Below are 21,850 nucleotides of genomic sequence, written 5' to 3' on the forward strand. Positions count from 1 at the left end.
CAGAATGGCGCCCTATTTGCTCCACCGCGCAGTGCACCAAAGTACAATGCACGAGACCACTCCTCGACATCAAGCCTCCGTCGAATTTTTCCCGCGACTGCAAACGCTTCATCAAGATTATACAAGAGGTCCAAATCCCTCGCTGAGACAGGTCAACCGGATATATTGAGCCAGTACGGCCGCATGTCTTCGCCAATCTCTCTAATCGGGCAAAGCTCTCCCACGTCTTTCCTAACCTCGGGTGCTATCTCAACGTCGACCGGTTCCCCCTTGACGCCCGTCTCGTTGGTGATCAAGTCTGACGATGAGACGAGATTGCCTGCCTTGAGCCTTCCTTCACCGGCGTCTCCAGAAGATAGTCGACTATCTGTGAACTATCTAATCTCGAGTTCTTCCCGCGTTATGCATGGTGCAAACAAGGGAGTGATTCATCCATCTGGTCCGCCTCTGTACAACTCTGAATGCAAACAGGATGTATCAGAAGAAGCTACATTTTATGGCTTCGATCTTGGCATTCCAGATGCTGACATTGCCCAGAATGATGACACGGGATCCATATCTTCAACAGCATCTTCTACTAGACATTCTAGGCACTTCCTTCAAGCTATGTGTGGTGGATCCTATTCCCAACAATCCGGGACCATTAATGGCACGATGCCAAGGGTCTGGTACTATGGCCAGCCTATTCCGATATGGATACCGCGAAGCATTGAGCCCATCCCTGCCAAGTGAGTCTCTACTATCTTTGACCAGTTCGAGGCTGACTGATAGAAGGCTTCGAGAAAACCCAATGAATATCCTTGTAAGTCAGACTTTGGATCTCCAAGTAGATATTTAAATGACACTGATGACATTGATGAACAGTACTTCGTAGGTGGCCAAGTAATCTCATTGTCTCCAGTCATGAATTAATGTCTAAACGACAGCATCACTTTTTGAACCATACGGCCAGGGGTAAGGGGTTCTATTCTTCCGACTTTCAAGCTTACTGACTCAGAGATAGTTCTCGTGCCTTATGACGACCCCCAATCCAACCCGTTTCGCACGATTCTGCCGCAGATGGCTGTCGGTAACGACCACCTCCTCAGCTTACTCCTGGCCTACTCGGGTAATTATATCTCCTGTCTGCTCCATCGTCTTGATCTGACGACCTAGTCACAGCCGCCCATAGGTCAAGACTTCTCGGAAAGAAGGAACCACAGATGAGGATAGCAATCTGGGTGCAGGACATCTTTCCAGCACTGCGGCAGGCCCTCAACGACAGGGACAAAATCATTTCAAACACGAGCCTCGCCACCGCCATCATGCTCGCCTCGCTGGAGATCATCTCGCCCACGGCGTTCGGGTTCGACATCCCCTGGCAGCGGCACCTGAACCTGGCCCGGACGCTCATGTGGAGGCGGCTGGCGGACCTGCGCAGGAGCGCCGAGAACGGTCTACGGGAGGACAGCGCGTGTGCCTTCCTGTGGAGCTGGTTCGCGTACTTGGATGTCCTGGGGAGCTTGAGCGGTGGTGGCGTCCCCGACGCGGATTCCTCGAGGTTCTGGCTGCTTGAGTATACGGTCCACAATCCCGGCGACAGCCAGGATGAGATTGACTGCGTCATGGGCTTTACCACGCGCTGTGTCCAGATCCTAGCCCAGATCGCGGAGCTGGCGCGCCGCTGCGACGAGCAGCGATTCGCGCTAAGCGGTTCCTCGCCGCAACTCGCCTGGTATCCGAATGCGGCTTGTGTCGAGCGGGCTCAGTTGTTGGAGCAGGAGCTTTTTAACAGCATGGCGCAGCCGTCCTGCCCGAGCAGGCACAACACTACCATCAACACCCAGAGCCAGAACCTAGGCCAGGACACCGGCGTCAAAATCGAAGGGCGGGATAATAGGGAGGAGATCGCCCAATTGAACGAGGCATTCCACTGGGCTGGACTTGTGCACCTACACAGGCGCATCCTGGGTAAGCCGCCTGGCCACGAAGACGTCCAGGGACCGGTAGGCAGGATCGTGGCGTGCTTGGAGGGTATTGCGCCTGGCGGGTCGGCGGAGACGGGGTTCTTGTTTCCCATGTTCACAGCTGGGTGTCATGCGCTGGAGAGGCTGCAGAGGAGCCAGATTTTGGAGAGGTTTCAGAGTGTGGAGAGGAACGGAATGACGCAGGTATGTTCGAACTCGAGCTTGGCTAAGATTTTTGTCTTGTAACACTGGTTTCATGATTAGTGACCTGTGAGCTGACTTTTTTTTTCTGAATAGGTCTCCAAGGCGAGAGTGCTCATGGAAAATGTGTGGCTTACGGGACAGCCGTGGGAGCCTTTGCTATGTACGGAATTCATTGGGTGACTTGAGCATCTCTCCTTCTTTTCCCTCAAGGATGGGAAATGCCAGCAACCGGGATTGTCGTGTTTGAAGGAATTTCAGTTGTCTTTTTTAACTTACGAGCGAAGCATGGAGTTGGATAGAGATATTGACAGGGAGCACATCAGGGAAGCATCATACGGCTACCAGCATATTTTGTCATCTTCACGATATTTATGAGATCATGATTTGAACGAAGTTTTCTACTTGACTTCGAGAGAGAAAGCTTGGGCTGGATATATAAGAGCTGGCAGCAATCCACGTACCAGGTCGTGATTTCACAAGTCTTTTCGTTTTGTCACAGTAATTAACGGTTTTGCGTGATAATGCAGCGCAGACCTTGAACTTGTTTCTTTACAGTTCAAGGATCCAGTGTGAATATCCTGATACCCTACCTGGCTGTCTTCTTAGGCCGAGGCAAGGCTGAGAGAGCGAGTGATAGTGAGAAGTTGGGCGAAACACCAGATGATGATCTCGTGTGAGGGGAGTTTGGTACCCAAGAGTCTCTGGTTTCTACCACAAAGGCGCCTACAGGTCATATATCATTCCTCCACCATCGTTAGTTCCCATCGCTACATCACAACACATCACTTACATAAAAGTGTATATGTATCTTTTAGGATTTAATCCGAGCAAAAACGAGGAGGATCAAAAAGTCAACAGCCCTAACGACGAGCTTCAAGGTCAAAAATAAGGAAAAAGAGGAAAAAAATATGTTGCGTCAATCGCGGACGGGAATTGAGCCCGACGTGGCTGGTATATGTTAGTAATACTGTCCGAATGTTGTGATCTTTTGGGACAGGCAATGGCGCTTACGGGTCGAACCCACAACCTTGAGATTAAGAGTCTCACGCTCTACCGATTGAGCTAGCCGGGCAGGCTGTTTAAAGATTGGTGATCGTGGATGGCGACGAGGTGGTTCATACCGGGTTGGATTTGTGGGATCTCCGTCGTGGGGTTTGTGGTGGATGGGGTGGATGAGGGTCTCCGAGGGCACGGAAGACCTGGTATGTAAAATGGGGCCCGGGGGTCCGCCGCGGCTTACACCAATGACTCGGAGCGAGATCGAAGAAAGAACAGACAACAGTCACATAGAAGGACAAGGGAAAGAGTCAAGTCTGGTTCCGAATTGTACAGTTTGTTTTGGGTTTGAAATTACTGCTATAAACCACCGAAGTAAATATATCGCCCTTGTCCCAAAAATTGCAACAAAGGTCCAAAGTCTTTGACCCTGTTCTTTGAGATTTCCCTCCTTTCCCAACGCCCAGAATGGTATATAAAAGTAGAATCCTGTCAAAAGAGAGAGATGAAGAAAGGCGTGAGTGGGTGGTAGGGGGTCTTGTGGTTGTTCAAAAAAAAGCCAGCTCAGCTGAATACAAAGAAAAAAAGGATAAAAAAGAAGTTGTTCCTTTTTGGAACGCACACACGCAGGCTCTGACGTTCTTTCGCTCGTCCTCATGATCATCACACCGTTTCTTTCTTTCCAACATCCCTCCTTTTGCTCGTCTTTTTTTAGTCGTCTTTATCTTGCTTGGCCGAAGGAGTATTGGTGCGGCGGCGGGCTCTTGACAGGCGCGTCGGCATAGGCGCCGGGGATGGGCACTGCGTCGTAGACGGGCTCGTCCGCGGCCATGGGGGCGTGTTGCTGAGCCTGGGGCTGCTCCTGGTGGAATGACGGCGCCTGCTGCTGCTGCTGCTGCTGGAAGGGGAATGCCGGACCGGGACCCTCGGGCGAAGTGGGCGTGTACGCCTCCTGTCCCGGCTTGGTCGCCGCGCGCGCCTTCGTCGGGGGCGCCTGGAGCTGGAAGGCAGGCTTGGGCTTGCCGAAGCTGGACTCGGGCTCGACGAAGCGGGTGCCGGGGGTGAAGGGGGAGGCGCCGGCCTCCTCGATGCGGGACAGGCTCTCGAACGTCTTGTCCGGGTGGCGAGGGGACAGAGCGTACTGGGAGTAGAGGCCGGGGGACTTGAGGCCGGGAGTGTTGGGGGCGGACTGGGAGCGGAGCTGAGCGAGGTAGAGGTCGGAGCGGGCGCGATCGCGCATGTCCATGGACTTATGGAGGCGGCGCTTGGTGTAGTAGCGGTAGAAGACGATACTGTAGAGCAGAACGCAGATGACGTCGATGACGATCTCGATGACCATGCAGATGAGGGCCCAGTTCTGGAGGCGGCAGATGAGTGCGTAGTCGACCTTTTCGCCAAAGACCTCGGCGCGCTTGTTCTCCTTGCACGACCAACCCCACATGTCCTTGCCGCCGCCGTTGCTGCGGCTCGACTGGAAGAGGCCGGCGGCGATGGCCCACATGACCATGGAGAGGATGAACCAGCCGATGGCGAAGAGGGTGTAGTAGGTTGCTACCTTCTCGGCACGTTGGTGGCCGCCGCGGCAGTAAGCGAGGAGAACGCCGATGCAGACTGCGAGGGAGATGGAAGACACTGCGAAGGATGTTAGAAAACGGCAAAGACTTGAAATCTGAATCCTCGACTCACTAGTGATAACCAGGACCTGGGGCCAAATGGCGGTCCCTTCAGCCCATGATGGCAGACCGCTCTGGGCAGGGAGACGCTTGGTAGCGTTGAAGATTTGGAAAGAGGCGGCAAGCATGGAGATGATGATCAAACTGCAGCTGAAGCTGACGCCACGAAGGGCGAACTTTGCCATACGGACGCGGGTCTTGATTTTCTACAGAGTCAAAGTTAGTGTTATGTATAGCCTGTCAGATCAGGAGTACACATACCAAGTCGCGTGCTTGCTCCTTGTCGGTAGCCGCTTCACGCTTCTCCAAGATATCCTCCTCGCGGAAAGTCGGGCTGAGCGGGTTCTCGACAATCTTCCTCGCTGGTGTTCCGGGCACCCTCATGGCGCTCTTGAGCGGTGATCTGGGAGTCATGGGAACGGCGACGGACTCGCGGTTGCCGCCGCTGTTGTTGATGTAACCGAACCCGATATCCCCAGGCTGGGACTGAGGCACTTCTGATCTGACGGGGTCTGCGAACGGTGACCGTACGCCGTCGACGGGAGAGTGAACTGATGTTGCCTCTGCGAAGCGAGGCGTGCGAGGAGGCTTGAGTGATGAGTCTGAGGAGGATGAGTCTGTGGATGCTGATCGGGCCGGGGCGAGGTTGAGGGCGGCAGGCCGCCTTCTATCTTCTGTCACGAAAGTGTAAGCATACAGTGTTGAAGTAAATCACCGAACCTAGACAAGAGACATACCTTGGGAGGCCATTGCTTTGCTGTGTGACTGTGTTCCGGACGACGAAAATGGTGGCAGCAAGAGAAGCGTGTCTAGTATATAGGAAAGACACCCCTTAGACTTTGGGTCGCCAACAGGAAGACCGACTTCGGGACATGCAACAGATTTCGGTGATCAAAGCAAGAATGAAGCACGGTAGGAATCAGATTTCGGAGAGACCAGCTGTCGGAAGGGAGAAAATAGAGGTCCAACAACTCGGTCACTCGGGGGAGCAGGTAGTTTTGAATTGGCGCCGGCAACCTCGAACAGATGAGGGACCCAAGCCAGAGGCCCTCTCACGCACTGCAGGACCTGGACTGGACTGCATGGGGGCGGGCAGATCAGCAAGGTGTAAGTGGGACGAAGCGGAATGGGGGAATTCCTACATGTAGCGTGGGAGGGTAGGATGGCGCGAAGTCGAGCAGGGCTCTGATAGGTGAGAGGCCAAAGTTGCAGGCCGGCGATTCGGTCGTGATGGAAATAGACGCCCACGAGAGTGGACGAGGTGGCGCCGAGCTTTGGTTGGCTCGGTGGCAGGTGCTTCGAGACTCTCTCACTCACTCTGTACTTCAAAAGTCGCCTGTTCCTAGCTCACGGATCACTGATCCGAGCGGAGACTTTGATACTGGTGAGTTTCTTATTATATGAGTCGGCGGTTACTGGATATATCGGGATATGGTCGGAGTGTGTAAAACTGTTGAACACTAGAGGCGGATTTCCTAGTCAGAGGCAGAGAGATGGAAGACTGAGAAGACCAAGGCACTGAGAGGAGATTTGTCAAGCCAAGAGTTGCGCGCATTTCTCAACATCCAGACGAATATAGAATATTGGAAGCAACCCCCAAATAGGCATCCTCAAGAGAGGGGAAGAGAGGGAGATAGATAGAGTAAGTGAGAGAGAGCATGCACACTCGTCCATATCCCAGAGTGACCGGCCGGCCTTTCCAGCTTACAGACAGGACCAGTCAGTCTACCAGATACCTACTCCTCCCTTCTCTACCGGCCCTCGTGCCTGCCCTCCTCGCCTCGACAAAGGCTCACTGGAGCTTGGCGGCATTTGTCGTAGCATCCGCATGGTTCGACGATGCACGTAAGGCCGGTGATTGGACATGGCTATCCAAATTAAGAGGAGGCAGGTGAAGTAGCAACGGCAGGACAAAGATGTGGTTGGACGGAAGTTTGGAAAGAGGAGAGAGGCTTGCGGCCACCCTTGCTCGTGTCCACGGGTCTTTGATCAACCACCGGCGCCAACTCCTCTCCAAAATCGACATTTGAACTTCGAACCCTTGCTGCCGCCCGCCTCCCCCCTGTCGGACAGCTGCAGTTGTGATAGGCTCAGATGGTGCAGCCGCCTCCGAATGCCGCATGCTTGCACGTTGGCGCAACGGCCTGCGACCAATCAACGGCCAAAAGTGCGTGATGGTCTTCCAGCCACATGCAGGCTGGGCGGTAAGCAGAAGTCGGGGGAGATGGAGAATTGGGCGATTGAGCAAACACGGTAGCTAATGGCGAGGTGGCATGGCGTGGCCTTTTTTTGGTGTATTCTTTTGTGCTCGAGTCACCCGAGTCTCTTAGTTCCTGCTTTTTTTCTTCTTGTTCCTGGAACTGCCAGGGAGTCGGACAATGAGCTTGATTTTTGACTTCCTTCTGGCGTGGTCAACGACCGCGGGCGCTAATGAAGCTCAAGGTGGGGCCTTTCAACTGCCTGTTCCCTTTAGAGGAAGTGTGTTTGCTCTCAGCCTCTCTCACCCATAGTCTTCGGTGAGGGTTCATACGTAAAGTGATGAAGCATGCAGGCTGTGCTGTAAGTTGCTCATTTGTGATATAGGTAGGTGTACGGAGTCAGTTTTGTTCGCAACCTCGCCCCCTCGTCCGCTGTTACCGGGCCCAAAATCTCACGTTGGCCATCTTTCGCTTGCGTAACCGAGAATCGCAGAAGGAACCCGTAGATCCGTAAGCTTGACCGAAGTACTGGGACACAAGCAGGATCAGGAGCTCGCTGAGCCTTGACGTACAATTGAAAGAAGGACTGCCGTGTAATCTCAGATGTGGCAACAAAGCAGAGGCAAAACTGGCTGAAGATGCTTGCCTCTCGATGAATTCATGTCGAAGAGTTACCTTTTTGAGAGAGCCATCAGCCCCGTCAGCGATCGTCCTTGTTGTGCATGTGGGTGGTCAACACGGATAATTACAGAGTAGTAAGAAAAATTACAGTAAGTAAGGCATGGCCCGTGTGCCGTCACTTTCCCTTCCCGCTGCTCGTCTAATCACAAAGCGAACCAAGAAGGGTCGACGACGTTATCCGTGCTGCCATGCTTTTAACCCTCCATCACAGAGTGTGATAGAGTAAGACTACAGAATGCAGTCAAGTTTAGCCCGCATTCCCAAACCTATTTTTAGGAGATGTGTCCAATAAGATCACCAGTGACAATGAGATGGGTTACCTTTTGCCTACAGATAGGCACTTTGAGGTGGTGCCTGCCCAGCCTATTTTTACCCAACTTCTACGAGCCGTGACCTGGTGGATGTGACGGACCGCCGGGCATTTCGCTCCTTTGCGGCAAAAGAACGGCAATCTCGGTCTTGTACGGCGGAGCTCGAGTCCCGGATGACGGGATGCGGGATGGATGTCGGTACTGTGAGTATGACCGGGCGTGGGCCTTTTCGAGGAGTAACGTAGACCGGCCCGCCGGCCTAATGATTTGGGGTTACTTGAAGGGGCACGATATGGATGGTCGTCTTCCAGAGCAAACATATGGACCGGTAAGGTACTAGCTTAATAGTTCGCCGTGGCCATAGTGCCGTGTCCACAGTCAATCATGATTATTGGTGGTCTGTAAGAGAATGAATGTAAGAGAAGGAATTCCACATTTGCGTATATTCGAAAATTCTACCATTGCAATATTCAAGGTGCAATCTGTTACAACATTGTCATTCTGAGATAATCGTTGAGATCTGAGGTTACAGAATCTCTCACAGCGTCACACAAACTCAATCTAAATTGGCATGACCGACATTTACGTCAACTCTTGACGATGCTAGAGCATGTCAAGCCCATTTTACAAATTGAGACAATGAGTGCAACGGCTGTCCATTGACTTTGCAAGCATCAGTCTATTAGTTGTAATCACGAACCTCGTGCCCTCCTTTCCCATGGTTGAGAATACTTGTGGTACTCCTACAAGATACTATAGGCCTTCCAACGTGCGAACTTTGCAGAAGATCAATAGGACATGTCGCACATGTAAGTTTTGAGGTATGACTCATTTTGCATGATGCTATCACCAACTCTGTTCTTTCCCCAGGCAGGAAAGATACTAGGCGTGCTAGGTAAGGTAAGGTAATAGAGCAGAGGGCAGCAGGGTTGGGCGGGCAAAGGCCAGGCGGGGCACTTATCAGCTTATCAGTCCCAAACAGGTTAGCGTTGACTTTGACCACAGAATTCGAATCGACCCTCAGCGAGGTAAATTCCAGGTTGTTACTCATCGGAAGCAAATTTCACGGATCAACCTCGACGTCACGAAACCCACGAACAAGAGGCCCCATCCTCCCTCTCCGGTACCGTCGAATACCTACACCTAATCACCTGTTCACTCATCAGACGATCTAACTTCGAGAAAAAAGTCCGACGTCCCCCGACCCGTCACAAGTCAACCTAGACGAATTTACCCCGCCATCCACTCACACCCCGTCGCGACAATGTCTGCCAACGGCGATAACAAGTACGACGACATCGAGTCGGAGTCCGACTCTGGCGAGTCTGTCGAGGAGCAGACCGAGCTCAACGAGGAGAAGACTCTCAAGCCCGCCCTCAAGAAGTCCTCCAACCCCGTTACCGCCGACACCACAGTTCAGCGCCCTGCTCTGCCCCCGCAAACCGATCCCAAAGACCTCGACGTCAAGACCCTCAGCCCCCTCACCCCCGAGATTATCGCTCGCCAAGCAACAATCAACATCGGTACCATCGGCCATGTCGCCCACGGAAAGTCTACCGTCGTCAAGGCCATCTCTGGCGTCCAGACTGTTCGTTTCAAGAACGAGCTGATCCGTAACATTACCATCAAGCTTGGTTACGCCAACGCAAAGATCTACCAGTGCGACAACCAGGAGTGCCCTCGGCCGGGATGCTTCAGGAGTTACAAGAGTGAGAAGGAGGTCGACCCCCCTTGCGAGCGCGAGGGCTGCAGCGGTACCTACAGATTATTGCGCCACGTTTCGTAAGTAGCTGAAGCTTAGAGAGAGAGCTTACCCCGGAATTGTGAATCGCAAGGGCTCGTGGCTAATACCATATCTCCACTTAGCTTCGTCGATTGCCCCGGTCACGACATTCTCATGAGCACCATGTTGTCAGGTGCCGCCGTCATGGACGCCGCCCTACTGCTCATTGCCGGCAACGAAACCTGCCCTCAGCCCCAGACCTCTGAGCACTTGGCTGCCATTGAGATTATGAAGCTGGATAAGATCATTATCCTCCAGAACAAGGTCGATCTTATGCGCGAGGAGGCCGCCCAGCAACACTACCAGTCCATCCTGAAGTTCATCAGAGGTACCGTTGCCGGAAAGTCTCCCGTCATCCCCATCTCTGCCCAGCTCAAGTTCAATATCGACGCCGTCAACGAGGCCATCGTCAACACCATCCCCGTGCCCCCTCGTGACTTCACCCAGGACCCCCACATGATCGTCATTCGATCCTTCGACGTCAACAAGCCTGGTGCTGAAATTGACGACCTCAAGGGAGGTGTCGCTGGTGGCTCCATTCTGCACGGTGTCCTCAAGCTCGGCGACGAGATCGAGATCCGTCCCGGTATCGTCACGAGAGATGACAAGGGTGCCCTCAAGTGCACTCCCATCTTCAGCAGAATTGTCTCCCTCAACTCCGAGTTCAACGACCTCAAGTACGCCGTTCCCGGTGGTCTCATCGGTGTCGGTACCCGCATCGACCCCACCCTCTGCAGAGCCGATCGTCTCGTCGGTTTCGTCCTGGGTCTCAAGGGACGCCTGCCCGAGATCTACAGCGAGATCGAGGTCAACTTCTACCTCCTGCGCCGCCTCCTCGGTGTCCGCACCGCCGACGGCAAGCAGGCCAAGGTCGCCAAGCTCACCAAGAACGAGGTCATCATGGTCAACATTGGTTCCACGTCCACCGGTGCCAAGGTTGCCGCTATCAAGAACGATGCCGCCAAGCTCGTCCTCACCTCCCCTGCCTGCACAAACATTGGCGAGAAGGTCGCTCTGTCCCGTCGTATTGAGAAGCATTGGCGTCTGATTGGTTGGGCCACCATCGCTGCGTAAGTCTATACCTCCTATGTTCATACAATCAAGTTGCAAAAGAAAGCTGACGTTTCTACAGTGGTGTCACTCTCGAGCCCAGCTCGTCTTAAATCGACAACCGACCCAAATCAAATCAAAAAACACAAAGTCTCAAAAGCCCATTCTTCAGCATCACAGGAGTCTAAAAAACAATCAGTCAGTCTGGTAGAGAGCCGAATGGGAGGGGCGGGGGCGCGCGGATCCGGCAAAGTTTTTGAGTACCAGGCGGGTAATGAATGCACATGAACAAGGTTACCAACTTACCGCGTAAATTCAAAATGACCAGAAGAGAGAGACACTCGAAATTCGCGAAATTTGAAGGTCCAGAGATTCAGGGTCCCATTTGATGGCGGAGAATTCTCGAGGGAAAGAAAAACACAACGTACAAGGAAAAGCTAGACGGTGTATGCTGATAGATAGGCCTGGACGATGAATGAGCCCCTTTTAAATTTTCTATTAGTTTTCTATTTCCTGACTTTGCGCGCATGCTTGACCAGGTTTTCTATCACGCCTTCAAAGGCCTCTCTGTCGCCTATCTTTTCGTCCGTCTTCTTGGTCCAGTACTCTAATACCTCCTTGGCCGTTTCCTCCATCGCCCTTAGCCTATCCACGTGCGCCTTAAGCTCGTCGTCCGTCATGCCGTTCAGGGCCTCGTCCGTCGTCGTGCAGAGCTGCTTGGCCGATACGAGGTCCAGGTCCGGCACTGGCGGCGGTCCCTTCCTCTTGGATGACGCCGTCAGTTTACCTTTTGAGTCGACAGACGTCGACGACGCGTTTGCCTCGGCCCGCACCCGTGATACGGATCGAGAATCTGATGATGTCCGCGGGGAGCCGGAGGGGACTTGTAATGAAGGCAGCACAAGCTTCTTTTGCTTGGAGGCCGGGAGGATCTCGTCCAGATCGACCGGCACGCCTAAGGAGACGAGAAAGAGACGGCGGATTCGCGAGCGGATCCAATCTGGGGGAGCCAGCGGCGGAGGTGCCACCAGCTGCGACCACAGTGACGCACTACGCGGTGTAATGAAGATGGGGTTTTCTTTCGTTAACGGTGGCGGGGAGCTGACGTCTAGGCTCTCTGGGGGAAAGAGGGTGTTGAGGTATGGGTCGACGGCTTGTAGGACGTCTTCGCCGTCCAAGCCGTCAAAGTCTGGTATATCCTGGATTGAGGTGTTAGAACAGTCAAACGAACTTGGAATAGCAATATGCTTACGAAAGGCAGTGCTGGTACTTGTGGTAAGCTGGGCGCTGGAGCCGGAGCTGGAGCTTGGAACTCGGGTTCTTGGAATCCATCTTCAAAGTCGTCAAAGTCACCGTCGGCCTCAGCACCCTCTTCAAAGTCGTCGAAATCGTCACCAAAGTCATCATCATCCTCGTCTCCGCCTTCAGCGTCCTCTCCTTCCTCGTCATCGTTGTCAGCTGCATCGGGAGGAGGCGCAAGGCCGGCGCTGGACGGAGCAGACGAGAGTGCCGTTTTGGAGGGTTGCCGCTTTATACGAGGCGAGCTTGGTGTTGATAGCGCAGGTGATACAGGGGGGAGATCTACGAAGAATGACGCCAGGTCAACGACAAAATGCTCTTTGAATTTCAGGGATCTCTACATCGTACCGGAACTGCCACCCTCTTCAGTCTCGCCGTCAGGCTTGACAATCAAGTCGGCTGGGGCATCTGCCTTGCGCTTCTCCAAAAACTCCTCTGAGTGCGGCCCTGAATCGCCCGGGGCCTCCTCGACGACAGTCTTGGGAATGACTGGCGACTTGGGCGCACTGTCTGCCGTCGACGACGCCTCGCTGCTGTTCTTCTCCTGGATAGCAATCTCGTCCGGCTCAGCGTCACCCTCCCTCAAGCGGTACGCCTCTGTTCCGGGGACCTCGCCGTACGACGGTTCATCGTCGACTTTCTCTACGCGGGTTTTGGGAATCGGAGACGTTCCGGGGCTGAGGGGAGCGGATTGCGCATCGGAGAAGTGGTCTTCTGAGTCGGAGGCGTTGGCTGCAGATTGTTAGACAAAAACGGCTGCACGATCATCAAGGGAGACATTGACAAGGGGTGGGGGTTGCTTACCCAGATCGTGCGCGCCAGGGTCGCTAGTTCCAGACCGTTTCGGCGGTGAAAGAGCCTCGTCGTCTGACATGATTCCGTTGTGAGCCCAATTGAGAGCTGTAGGAATAATAGGGCAATGTTTCTTGAGGTTACAACAAGCTGAGGCAGCTTAGGGAGTTATCGATGGTGGGAGAGAATAGGAGTGGGCAGTGGAGGGGGAGCCTGTCGATTAGCGGATACGTAATTGTGTGGGCCGAATAGGTATAAGTAGGTAGCAACTAGCAAGAACGATATCCCCAAATCGATGATTTGAGGGCAACCGCAACTTTGGAAGGAGTCAAGCTTAGGCAAGGGCTTGTTGACACAAAGACGACGAGAAAGAATGGAAGCGACTTTCAGGCTCTTGGGCTGGGTGGCATAAGAAAAGCAGGCTCGCAGACGGTACCTATCAAGGCTCAAGCACCTCTTGCAGCTTCTAGACTCGCCCGCCAAGCATCACGTGGGGCACACCCCGGTTAATTTCGCGCTAGTACTTGATAGGCAGCCTGTCCCTGGTCCTGCGTCTTTGGGCAGGTGCAGCGCGCCAGTCGCGTGGAGGCAAGGCCTGAAAGGCTGGAGCATCACAAAAAAAAAGCTGTCAACCATCAACACCAGTTGCAGCTCCCCCCAACAGCCGGTAGCAACCACACGTCGCAACGAGTCAGCGCATATCTACGAGCCAGATACGATTGCTTCATCGACGAACAACAGAGCTTTAGGGGGTCGATTCGCACCTCAATGCGACGACACTGAACCGAACGAAATACGATTGTCCAGACATCAGCTTGTTGTCACTAGCTCGCACATAGCTTGCGAGACTCCGTTAGGCTTCATCTCGACAGGCCCCAATCGATTCACGAATCTTCCACACAATGTCGTTCAGCTTTGGTAACACAGCTACGCCGACGTCGAACAGCGGCTCGACCCCGGCAACCTCTGCGCCCGCATCTGGAGGTCTCTTCGGCGGCGCTGCTGCCTCCAGCGGCACTCCCAGCTTTTCCTTCGGCAACCTAGGATCTGGAGGAGCGGCAGCTGGATCGACCGCCAGCACACCGGCTTCAGGCGGAGGTCTCTTCGGACAGAACACTGCACAGAAACCAGCAGGCGGACTCTTTGGCGGTGGCACGCCGGCCGCTGCTGCAGGAACGCCTGGATCGGCTGGAGGAGGTCTCTTTGGCGCCAAGCCCGCTGCCGGTGCTTCTTCGACTCCCGCATCTGGCGGCTTGTTTGGAGGAGCCGGTGCTTCTACACCTAGCACATCCACGCCTACTGGAGGGCTCTTTGGTGGCGGTGCCGCTGCCTCGACCGGCACACCGGCCGCATCGTCAGGAGGTCTTTTCGGAGGAGGTGCGGCGGCGAAGCCAGCTGGAGGTCTCTTCGGCGGTGGAAACACTGCCAGTCCTGCTCCCACTGGAGGCTTGTTCGGTCAGAATGCCGCAGCGGGCGCGTCGACCACACCCGCTCCTGCCGCAGCTGGAGGCCTGTTTGGTAACAAGCCCGCCTCAAGCACACCCGCCGGTGCTCCAGCAACCCAGGCCACTCCCGCAAAGCCCATGTTCTCTCTAGGAGGATCTACCACACCAGCCGGAGCTCCGCCTGCTGACAAGAAGCCAGCTACTGGAGGCTTGTTTGGAGCTGCTGCGGCGTCTGGATCTGCTGCGGCCGGCGCCGCACCGGCTACGGCTGCTTCGACGGCCAAACCTCCCGCCAGCGGTGGCCTCTTTGGTGGTGCGGCTCAGTCCCAGGTTGCATCTACAGCGCAGCCAGCCAGTGCCGGTGGTCTTTTCGGCGGTCAAACACCACAGCAGCCTGCTGCGGCCGGTGGTCTATTCGGAGGCTCAAAACCTGCTGCTGCCGCCGCTCCTAGCTCCGGTGGTCTTTTCGGCCAAGGCGCTGCCACCGCTACCTCAGCACAGCCGGCTTCCACTTCTGCCGCTGCTCCCGCTGCCGGCGGTGGACTCTTTGGCGGCGCAAAGCCTGCCACTCCTACAACCTCAACACCAGCTGCGGCCCCCGCCGGTGGTCTGTTTGGCGGCAACACATCTTCGACGCCAGCAGCTGCCACGACACAGGCTGGCGCAAGTACTGGAGGTCTGTTTGGCGGCGCGAAGCCTGCTGCACCCTCAGCCTCTACTCCCACCACCGCAGCGGCACCTTCGTCACTGTTTGGTGGTGCGGCCGCAGCTACACCTGCGAGCAAGCCTGCGAGCGGAGGACTCTTTGGAGCTACACCTGCAGCTGGCACCTCTCAGCCAGCTTCTACCCCTGCGGCGACTGCGACTACCGCCGCTACAACCACATCAGCTGCCGCGCCCAGCACAACGGCTGCAGCTGGTGGTCTTTTCGGAGCTAAGCCAGCAGCTACCCCGGCAGCTGGAACATCAGCTCAGAATGGCACTACGCCCGCCACCACATCTGCCACAACCGGCAACTCAAATACCCTCGCTGCCTCCACCACTGGCCCCACGTCCCAGCTGCCTCGCCTGAAGAACAAGTCCATGGACGACATCATTACACGGTGGGCTTCTGATTTGTCCAAATACCAGAAGGACTTCAAGCACTACGCCAACCAGGTCGCCGACTGGGATCTGGGCCTGGTCGACAACGGCGAGAAGATTCAGAAGCTCTACCTTAACACCTTCGAGGCCGAGAAGGCGAGTCACGAGATTGAGCGCCAACTTCAAGCCGTCGAGAGCCAGCAGGATGAACTTGAGGACTGGCTGAACCGTTACGAGGCCGACGTCAAGGAGATGTTCTCCCGCCAGATGGGACAGGGCGAGACCCTTGCCGGACCCGACCAGGAGCGCGAGCGGACATACAAGCTTGCCGAGAAGCTCACACAGAACCTTGACGAGAAGAGTAGAGACCTGTCGAAGATGGTTAAGGAGATCAACGACATTTCTGGTACTCTTAGCAAGGGCACCAAGCCTGAGGATCCCGTAAGTGATATTGATTTTTCCCCACATGTTGCACCTGCAAAGCTGACCTTCTCACTACAGTTGAGCCAGATTGTTCGCGTTCTCAATGGTCATCTCGGCCAGCTCCAATGGATCGACTCCAACGCCGCATCTCTGCAGGCCAAGGTCTCATCCGCGCAGAAGGCGAACAACAACCTGGGAAGCCAATACGGAGCGCCGGAGAACGACGCTGCAGAGAGCTTTTACCGATCTTACATGGGCCGGCGTTGATGAAGGTCAGGACACACGGTAAAGGGTTCGTGTAGAGTTTGGTTTTTTTTGCTAGGCAGCATAGGTTACGAGAGACAAGGGGCTAGGACATGCAACAATGAAAGACAACTCAGAATCTCGGGGGTTGGTTGTCATTAATCGCTCAATTTGAGGTGGTCTTTCTTGAACAGAGATGGGCCGCTTAGCAACAGTTGAGTTGGATGGATTCGGCACCGCAAAGGTGGTAATGCATTGAGCAACACAAAGAGTACGTTGTACAGTAGCATAGAACTTGTGGGTGAATACCAGGTGTTTGTTTCTTGAATGGTTTACATGAGATTGAAAAGCTTCAAAATTCAGACGTTTGCTCGCGTTTACGCGGACCATCATCAGTCTCTGCTTTCCCCTTTCAGATTTAGTACATTTGTCCGGCTTTCCCTGAGCCAATCCTCTCCATTTGGTATTATCGCTTTGAAAAGACCTCCTCCGTGAAGCGAGGAGGAAATTGCATCTTTATGATTTTGAATTTAGTTGTGCTCGCCACCCTGGTTTTTGGTGATCTCGTCACTGTTTTGGGTGCCGTTATTAGCAAATGTACAAAGTCGACGTCATTGCACGCGGATGGGGCGGGTTTGGAAGGGGGAAAAGGTGGAAAGGCGTGGAAGGATGAAAGGTGGTGGACGAACATGTGGTCAGACAGCTGCTGGAGGTGGGCCTGCTGCTCGCTGAGCTTCTTCTTGAGCTCGAGGAGCTTCTCCTTCTCGCGCTGGCGGATGGCGTAGTCCTCGTTGGCCTTTTCGCGCTTCTGGAAGGCGTCACTGTGTTGGGCAAATTGTCAGCCTTTGTGCTCGTTTCCATTCTTTGCATCTGTTCGCTGTCGATTGCAGCCTCGCTTTTCGAACTGTCGACAATGACAATGGGTCATGGGAACGACTGCGTTTGTGCGGAAGGGGGCTGCGAGAGAGAGAGAGAGAGAGAGAGAGAGAGAGAGAGAGAGAGAGAGAGAGAGAGAGAGAGAGAGAGAGAGTGAGAGGAGGAGCGAAGACTTACCCGCCTCCGTACTTGGAGGGAGCTCCAGTGTCGCCCTCGCTCATGGTGCGAGCAGTGGTGCTGAAGCAAGCTCTCGAGGCGAGAGTGAGGGGGCGGGCCGCGGCCTTGGTAGCAGTGATGCGCATCATTTTGAAAGAAGTATCTAGAGGGTGCTCGAGGGGTTTTGGGGATTCCAATTGGAGGTGTTTATGTTTTTGTAGTGAAGCAAGTTGGCCGATGACGATGGTGCAAGTCGGACGGGTTTTGTGATAGGTTGGATTGTGGGGATCTGGGTGCTGGTAATGCCTGGAATAGCTCCTGCTCGGGGAAGGGGGGGCTACGCTGCTATGCTGCTTGGGAGCTTATTGGACGAGGAGGGGATGATCTGATCCTGTCAAACTACGGAGTGCCTGGTCACTTTCTTGGTTGGGGGAGGGAGCTTCTGCTTACTCCGGTCTGTCCTTCTTCACCCGACTATGGGGGTACGAGGATGTGATACGTCATACCCGGCGTGAGCGAGGTATCTCGTTAACATGGTCGTGCCGGCATTTCTCGGCTTCGACGGGTTTGGTTCACTGAACCGGAGAGCTGCGCTGAGGTTGCCTGAGTGTGCTTTCCTCAGGCCACTGAGTGGTGGTCACCTGCATGCGGCCAAATCGTCCTGACTCAATGTGCTTGCTGTACGCAGTACTCAAGATGGGCCAAGCAGTCGATGAAGCTTTGATGCAATTGTGAGCATCCGCATAATCCCGTCCTGACCAACACGCAACACAGCAATTTGCCTCCATATTCTGGGCACCGTTTAACTATGCTAGACGCTATCCTTTTGCTGGGACTGAACTGCAAGAATCTATGAGCACCTACCAAGGGCTGCGAATTAGGCGTGTGGTGTTTTACCCGGTCTGCCGGTGTTGTTGCTCCGAGACGGCTTATGCATAAAATGGGACTCGCATATCTCCATTCCGATGATTCTCGTAGGTCCAGTATTCCACAGTGGGTTGCATTCTCCAGATATCCGTAAGCCCGTAGGTACTCCGTAGGTCGCAGCCTTATCAGCACTTGTTGTTATCTCCGGCAAGGCTGAATCTCCTTTTTCGACTGGGATGGTCCCCGGGACTGTGGACGAGAAATGCGGGAGATCTGTCGCTTCAAAGGCGACCGACGTGGTGCCGGTGGTGTGTAGTCATCGTGGTGCGACGTCTTCCGTCTTTGTCTCGCAGCCCGAGGTACCATTTTAGTGGAGAGGAGAACGTCTGCCCTCTGCAGACCACAGAGAACCCATACGCCGTGTGTATAAGTGCTGCCTGGGCAAAACCTGAGATGGCTTCATGGCTTCAGACTGCTAGTGAGGAAGAGGAAAGGATAGCCTCTTTCTTCCCAAATCTCGTGCCATCCCCTCTGCCAAGTCAGGCAACGGCAGCCGAGGAAACACACCTTCTTGGTTCAAGGGGTCCAGGCTACGAACAGCAGCATGGAACCTACATTGACGTGAAGTAAGATGTTTTGCTTTCAAAGACCTTGGGGTCAGGCAAGTCAATCCAATGTGACCAAACAACGGAACAAGTGCCTGAACTCAAAGGATGAATTGGGGCACGGTGGCCGCTCGGCGATTGCATGAAAAGAAGAGACGAGGTGGGATGAGAGAAGACAGGAGGAGTCTGGCCTCGCATCAACTTGCAGGTTGTATGATTTGAAAGCAAGTACGCAGTATGCATATGGCCCAGTAGATCAAAACTCAGAGTCTGGTGGTAGAGTTTGGCCATGGAAAGCGAAGCAACAACAAACAAGGTGACGCGATCTGGGTGTAGCAAGGTCGGAGCTGGATAGGTAAGTAAAGGTCAGCGGCAGCGAACTGGTATACGAAGTTATCTTCTTACAGGCCCTGGATCAAAACCAGGCTACTTGTGACGAGGCATGTTAGATAGGGTATGCCTTAATCATATTTGTACCTGGATTCAAGGCCTTCCACAAGCAATGAGAGAGGAAGACCGCATTGAGCGAGGCCCGGTGTCCTGTGGAAAGAGCCCGGGGAATTGGACCCAAAGAAAGGAGCGGAAAGAGGTATGAGAATGTACCTCTGCGTACCCCCCACTATCTGTCGCAGAGTCAGGTTGGTAGCGTACCTAAGGCAGGCACGGAGAGTCTGGAGAGCCCTGGAGGCATTATGCGTACGTTTGGAAAGACTTTGGGGGCTCTGCCACTCTGGAGGGGTGCCTCTCTCAGCCGCAGAGCACAGCCGCAATACCTGACGCTACCCCGGGATGATTCACGTGAGCCGGCCATTCCAGGGCTAGCTCGCCGCAGATGGGGATTGGTTGAGACGCCCCTCGACCGTGACTGGCCAGAGCGTGGCTCACCAGCCCAGTGTGTCCCTGCCCAGTGCCCATGGAACCTGGCAGGAAGTCAACCACTCAAGTCGGCTCCCGTCCAGTCCAGTCGGTGCGGCAGCAGCCACCCCCCCCCCCCTCCTGCCTACCTTACCTTACGTCTACCTACCGCCCCAGCGTGTTTCCCCCCCAGTCAGTCCAGTCGCCTTGCCTTGTCTTGCCTGGGCCACCTCACGTATTGTGCAGCCCAGAGCCCCTTCCTCAATTTCCATCCATCACCTTTTCGTCTCATCCATTTCTCAACTTCACAAAACTCTCGCACTACCTTTGCAAAACCGCCCACACCCGCCTCTATTTACCCTTCGTCACGCTCTCTTCCCCTGCTCCGATCCAACTCGAGTTTCGACACGGGAATCTTCCATTGACAACTTATCCATCGTTCCACTCGAACATCCCCGCCAACCTCAAAACATCGCACCAAGGTACGTGGTCCCCTCCCCCCATCCCCCCGTGCCCCCTCTGTCGTCATCGCATCCCTCGCCGCAATCTCCTTCCACCGATTCCCAACAACCGACTGTCACCGATTTGCGTCGACCGCTTCACGAAGCTGCCATCCGGCCATCTTTCTGCATCGATTGAGAGCTTCACCGACACTGCGCGCCCTATCTTGATCGGTCAGGCGCAAAACCCCACCAGGAGCGGGGGGCCGAAGCCAAGTCATGAAGTCAGCGAGGCGCATACGCTGCAACTCGTTCTTCTCTCGTTGAATTCACCCCGTCGCTCTTGCGAATTCAATTTGCGCTTCTATTTGCCAACCAGTCCAAAATTCACATTCATAATACACTTAGAACGCAATTTTGGCTTCGTCTCCTGACACACGTGCTAACCAATCCCAACGTTCCAGATACCAACCGCCACAATGGGTCAGGATGATGCTGTGTACTTGGCCAAGCTTGCTGAGCAGGCTGAGCGCTACGAGGGTACGTGGCTATCCCTCATCGCACAAGATGGATTACACTGATGATTGGGCTTCCAGAGATGGTTGAGAACATGAAGATCGTCGCCTCCGAGGACCGTGACCTCACCGTCGAGGAGCGCAACCTCCTGTCCGTTGCCTACAAGAACGTCATCGGTGCCCGCCGTGCCTCGTGGAGAATCGTCACCTCCATCGAGCAGAAGGAGGAGTCCAAGGGCAACTCTTCCCAGGTTGGCCTTATCAAGGAGTACCGCCAGAAGATCGAGGCCGAGCTTGCCAAGATCTGCGACGACATTCTCGATGTCCTCGATGCCCACCTCATCCCTTCTGCCAAGTCTGGCGAGTCCAAGGTCTTCTACCACAAGATGTAAGCATTCGCGTCTATTTCGGTGTTGGGACGATATGTTGACAACCACTGTAGGAAGGGTGACTACCACCGCTACCTTGCCGAGTTCGCCGTTGGCGATCGCCGCAAGGACTCTGCCGACAAGTCCCTCGAGGCCTACAAGGCTGCCACCGAGGTTGCCCAGACCGAGCTTCCCCCTACCCACCCCATTCGCCTCGGCCTCGCCCTGAACTTCTCCGTCTTCTACTACGAGATTCTGAACGCCCCCGACCAGGCTTGCCACCTTGCCAAGCAGGCTTTCGATGATGCCATTGCCGGTCCGTATCGTCATCCTCGAAGCAGGTGCAACCCACTAACGTCTCTACAGAGCTTGACACCCTTAGCGAGGAGTCTTACAAGGATTCTACCCTCATCATGCAGCTTCTCCGTGACAACCTGGTAAGTGACTCTGACCAACTCTGGAAAAGAAAAGCCGCTGACAACGAATATAGACCCTATGGACCTCTTCTGAGGCTGAGCCCGCGGCGTCAGGCACCACCGAGGCCCCCGCCGCCGCCAAGGAGGAGGGTGCCTCCGCCGAGGCGCCGGCTGCTGCTGCCGCTGAGGAGCCCAAGGCTGAGTAAGGTGTGATTGGTCTCGTAGCATTCTGCAACCTGCGTTCATCGCCGGATTTGGGTGGACTGGTGTCTACGGAGTGTGGACTGGAGATTTCGTTTTTGCGAATCGGCATCGTTTAGGCAATACACAAGAATTGTGAAGGGGTTGATTTTTCCTAGCACGGGGCTGGCTGGGGGCTAAAGAAGAGCATTTTGGAGGTTGATTCCACGTTTGCTTTTTTAGACTCTAATGCAAGGCCGTCTGGACAACAACAAAAAAAGACTAAAATTGCTTTCAAAGAAGCACATCCGGCAAAACAGTTCGAAAAAATCGTGTGATACAGTTGCGTGGCACTGCCAGTAGTTCTGACCTGGTAATGGTGGGATGTTGTCTAAAGTGTTCTATACCAGTACACTTGGGTCGACAAAGGTGAAGTGGCTCGACA

The 21,850-nt window shown here is 54.5% G+C and overlaps 7 protein-coding genes across 7 annotated transcripts; 4 read left to right on the forward strand and 3 right to left on the reverse strand.

Moving 5' to 3' along the window:
* Nucleotides 1-654: 654 nt before the first annotated feature.
* Nucleotides 655-2,335, forward strand: CABS01_04327 (C6 zinc finger protein; the record flags this gene model as incomplete). The annotated part of the gene is made up of 5 exons (XM_060537698.1): nt 655-728; nt 875-954; nt 1,004-1,108; nt 1,162-2,154; nt 2,244-2,335. 5 exons carry the CDS (start codon nt 655-657, stop codon nt 2,333-2,335), a joined length of 1,344 nt encoding a protein of 447 aa, XP_060390543.1.
* A 1,532-nt stretch (nt 2,336-3,867) lies between these two features.
* CABS01_04328 (uncharacterized protein) lies at nt 3,868-5,569 on the reverse strand (the record flags this gene model as incomplete). Its single annotated transcript, XM_060537699.1, has 4 exons — nt 3,868-4,778; nt 4,833-5,025; nt 5,081-5,493; nt 5,557-5,569. The coding sequence occupies 4 exons, from the start codon at nt 5,567-5,569 to the stop codon at nt 3,868-3,870; spliced, it is 1,530 nt and encodes a 509-aa protein (XP_060390544.1).
* A 3,704-nt stretch (nt 5,570-9,273) lies between these two features.
* CABS01_04329 (eukaryotic translation initiation factor 2 subunit gamma) lies at nt 9,274-10,955 on the forward strand (the record flags this gene model as incomplete). The annotated part of the gene is made up of 3 exons (XM_060537700.1): nt 9,274-9,791; nt 9,876-10,862; nt 10,925-10,955. The coding sequence occupies 3 exons, from the start codon at nt 9,274-9,276 to the stop codon at nt 10,953-10,955; spliced, it is 1,536 nt and encodes a 511-aa protein (XP_060390545.1).
* Nucleotides 10,956-11,348: 393 nt separating this feature from the next.
* CABS01_04330 (uncharacterized protein) lies at nt 11,349-13,015 on the reverse strand (the record flags this gene model as incomplete). Its single annotated transcript, XM_060537701.1, has 4 exons — nt 11,349-12,041; nt 12,095-12,423; nt 12,490-12,873; nt 12,946-13,015. 4 exons carry the CDS (start codon nt 13,013-13,015, stop codon nt 11,349-11,351), a joined length of 1,476 nt encoding a protein of 491 aa, XP_060390546.1.
* Nucleotides 13,016-13,835: 820 nt separating this feature from the next.
* Nucleotides 13,836-16,151, forward strand: CABS01_04331 (uncharacterized protein; the record flags this gene model as incomplete). The annotated part of the gene is made up of 2 exons (XM_060537702.1): nt 13,836-15,902; nt 15,963-16,151. The coding sequence occupies 2 exons, from the start codon at nt 13,836-13,838 to the stop codon at nt 16,149-16,151; spliced, it is 2,256 nt and encodes a 751-aa protein (XP_060390547.1).
* A 506-nt stretch (nt 16,152-16,657) lies between these two features.
* CABS01_04332 (uncharacterized protein) lies at nt 16,658-17,308 on the reverse strand (the record flags this gene model as incomplete). The annotated part of the gene is made up of 3 exons (XM_060537703.1): nt 16,658-16,697; nt 16,817-16,948; nt 17,181-17,308. The coding sequence occupies 3 exons, from the start codon at nt 17,306-17,308 to the stop codon at nt 16,658-16,660; spliced, it is 300 nt and encodes a 99-aa protein (XP_060390548.1).
* Nucleotides 17,309-20,405: 3,097 nt separating this feature from the next.
* Nucleotides 20,406-21,431, forward strand: CABS01_04333 (14-3-3 family protein; the record flags this gene model as incomplete). Its single annotated transcript, XM_060537704.1, has 5 exons — nt 20,406-20,466; nt 20,523-20,829; nt 20,884-21,125; nt 21,176-21,246; nt 21,300-21,431. The coding sequence occupies 5 exons, from the start codon at nt 20,406-20,408 to the stop codon at nt 21,429-21,431; spliced, it is 813 nt and encodes a 270-aa protein (XP_060390549.1).
* Between the last annotated feature and the right edge of the window lie 419 nt (nt 21,432-21,850).

Source organism: Colletotrichum abscissum (assembly GCF_030869225.1).
Source record: "Colletotrichum abscissum strain IMI 504890 chromosome Unknown Scaffold_8.1, whole genome shotgun sequence".
NCBI lineage: Eukaryota > Fungi > Ascomycota > Sordariomycetes > Glomerellales > Glomerellaceae > Colletotrichum > Colletotrichum abscissum.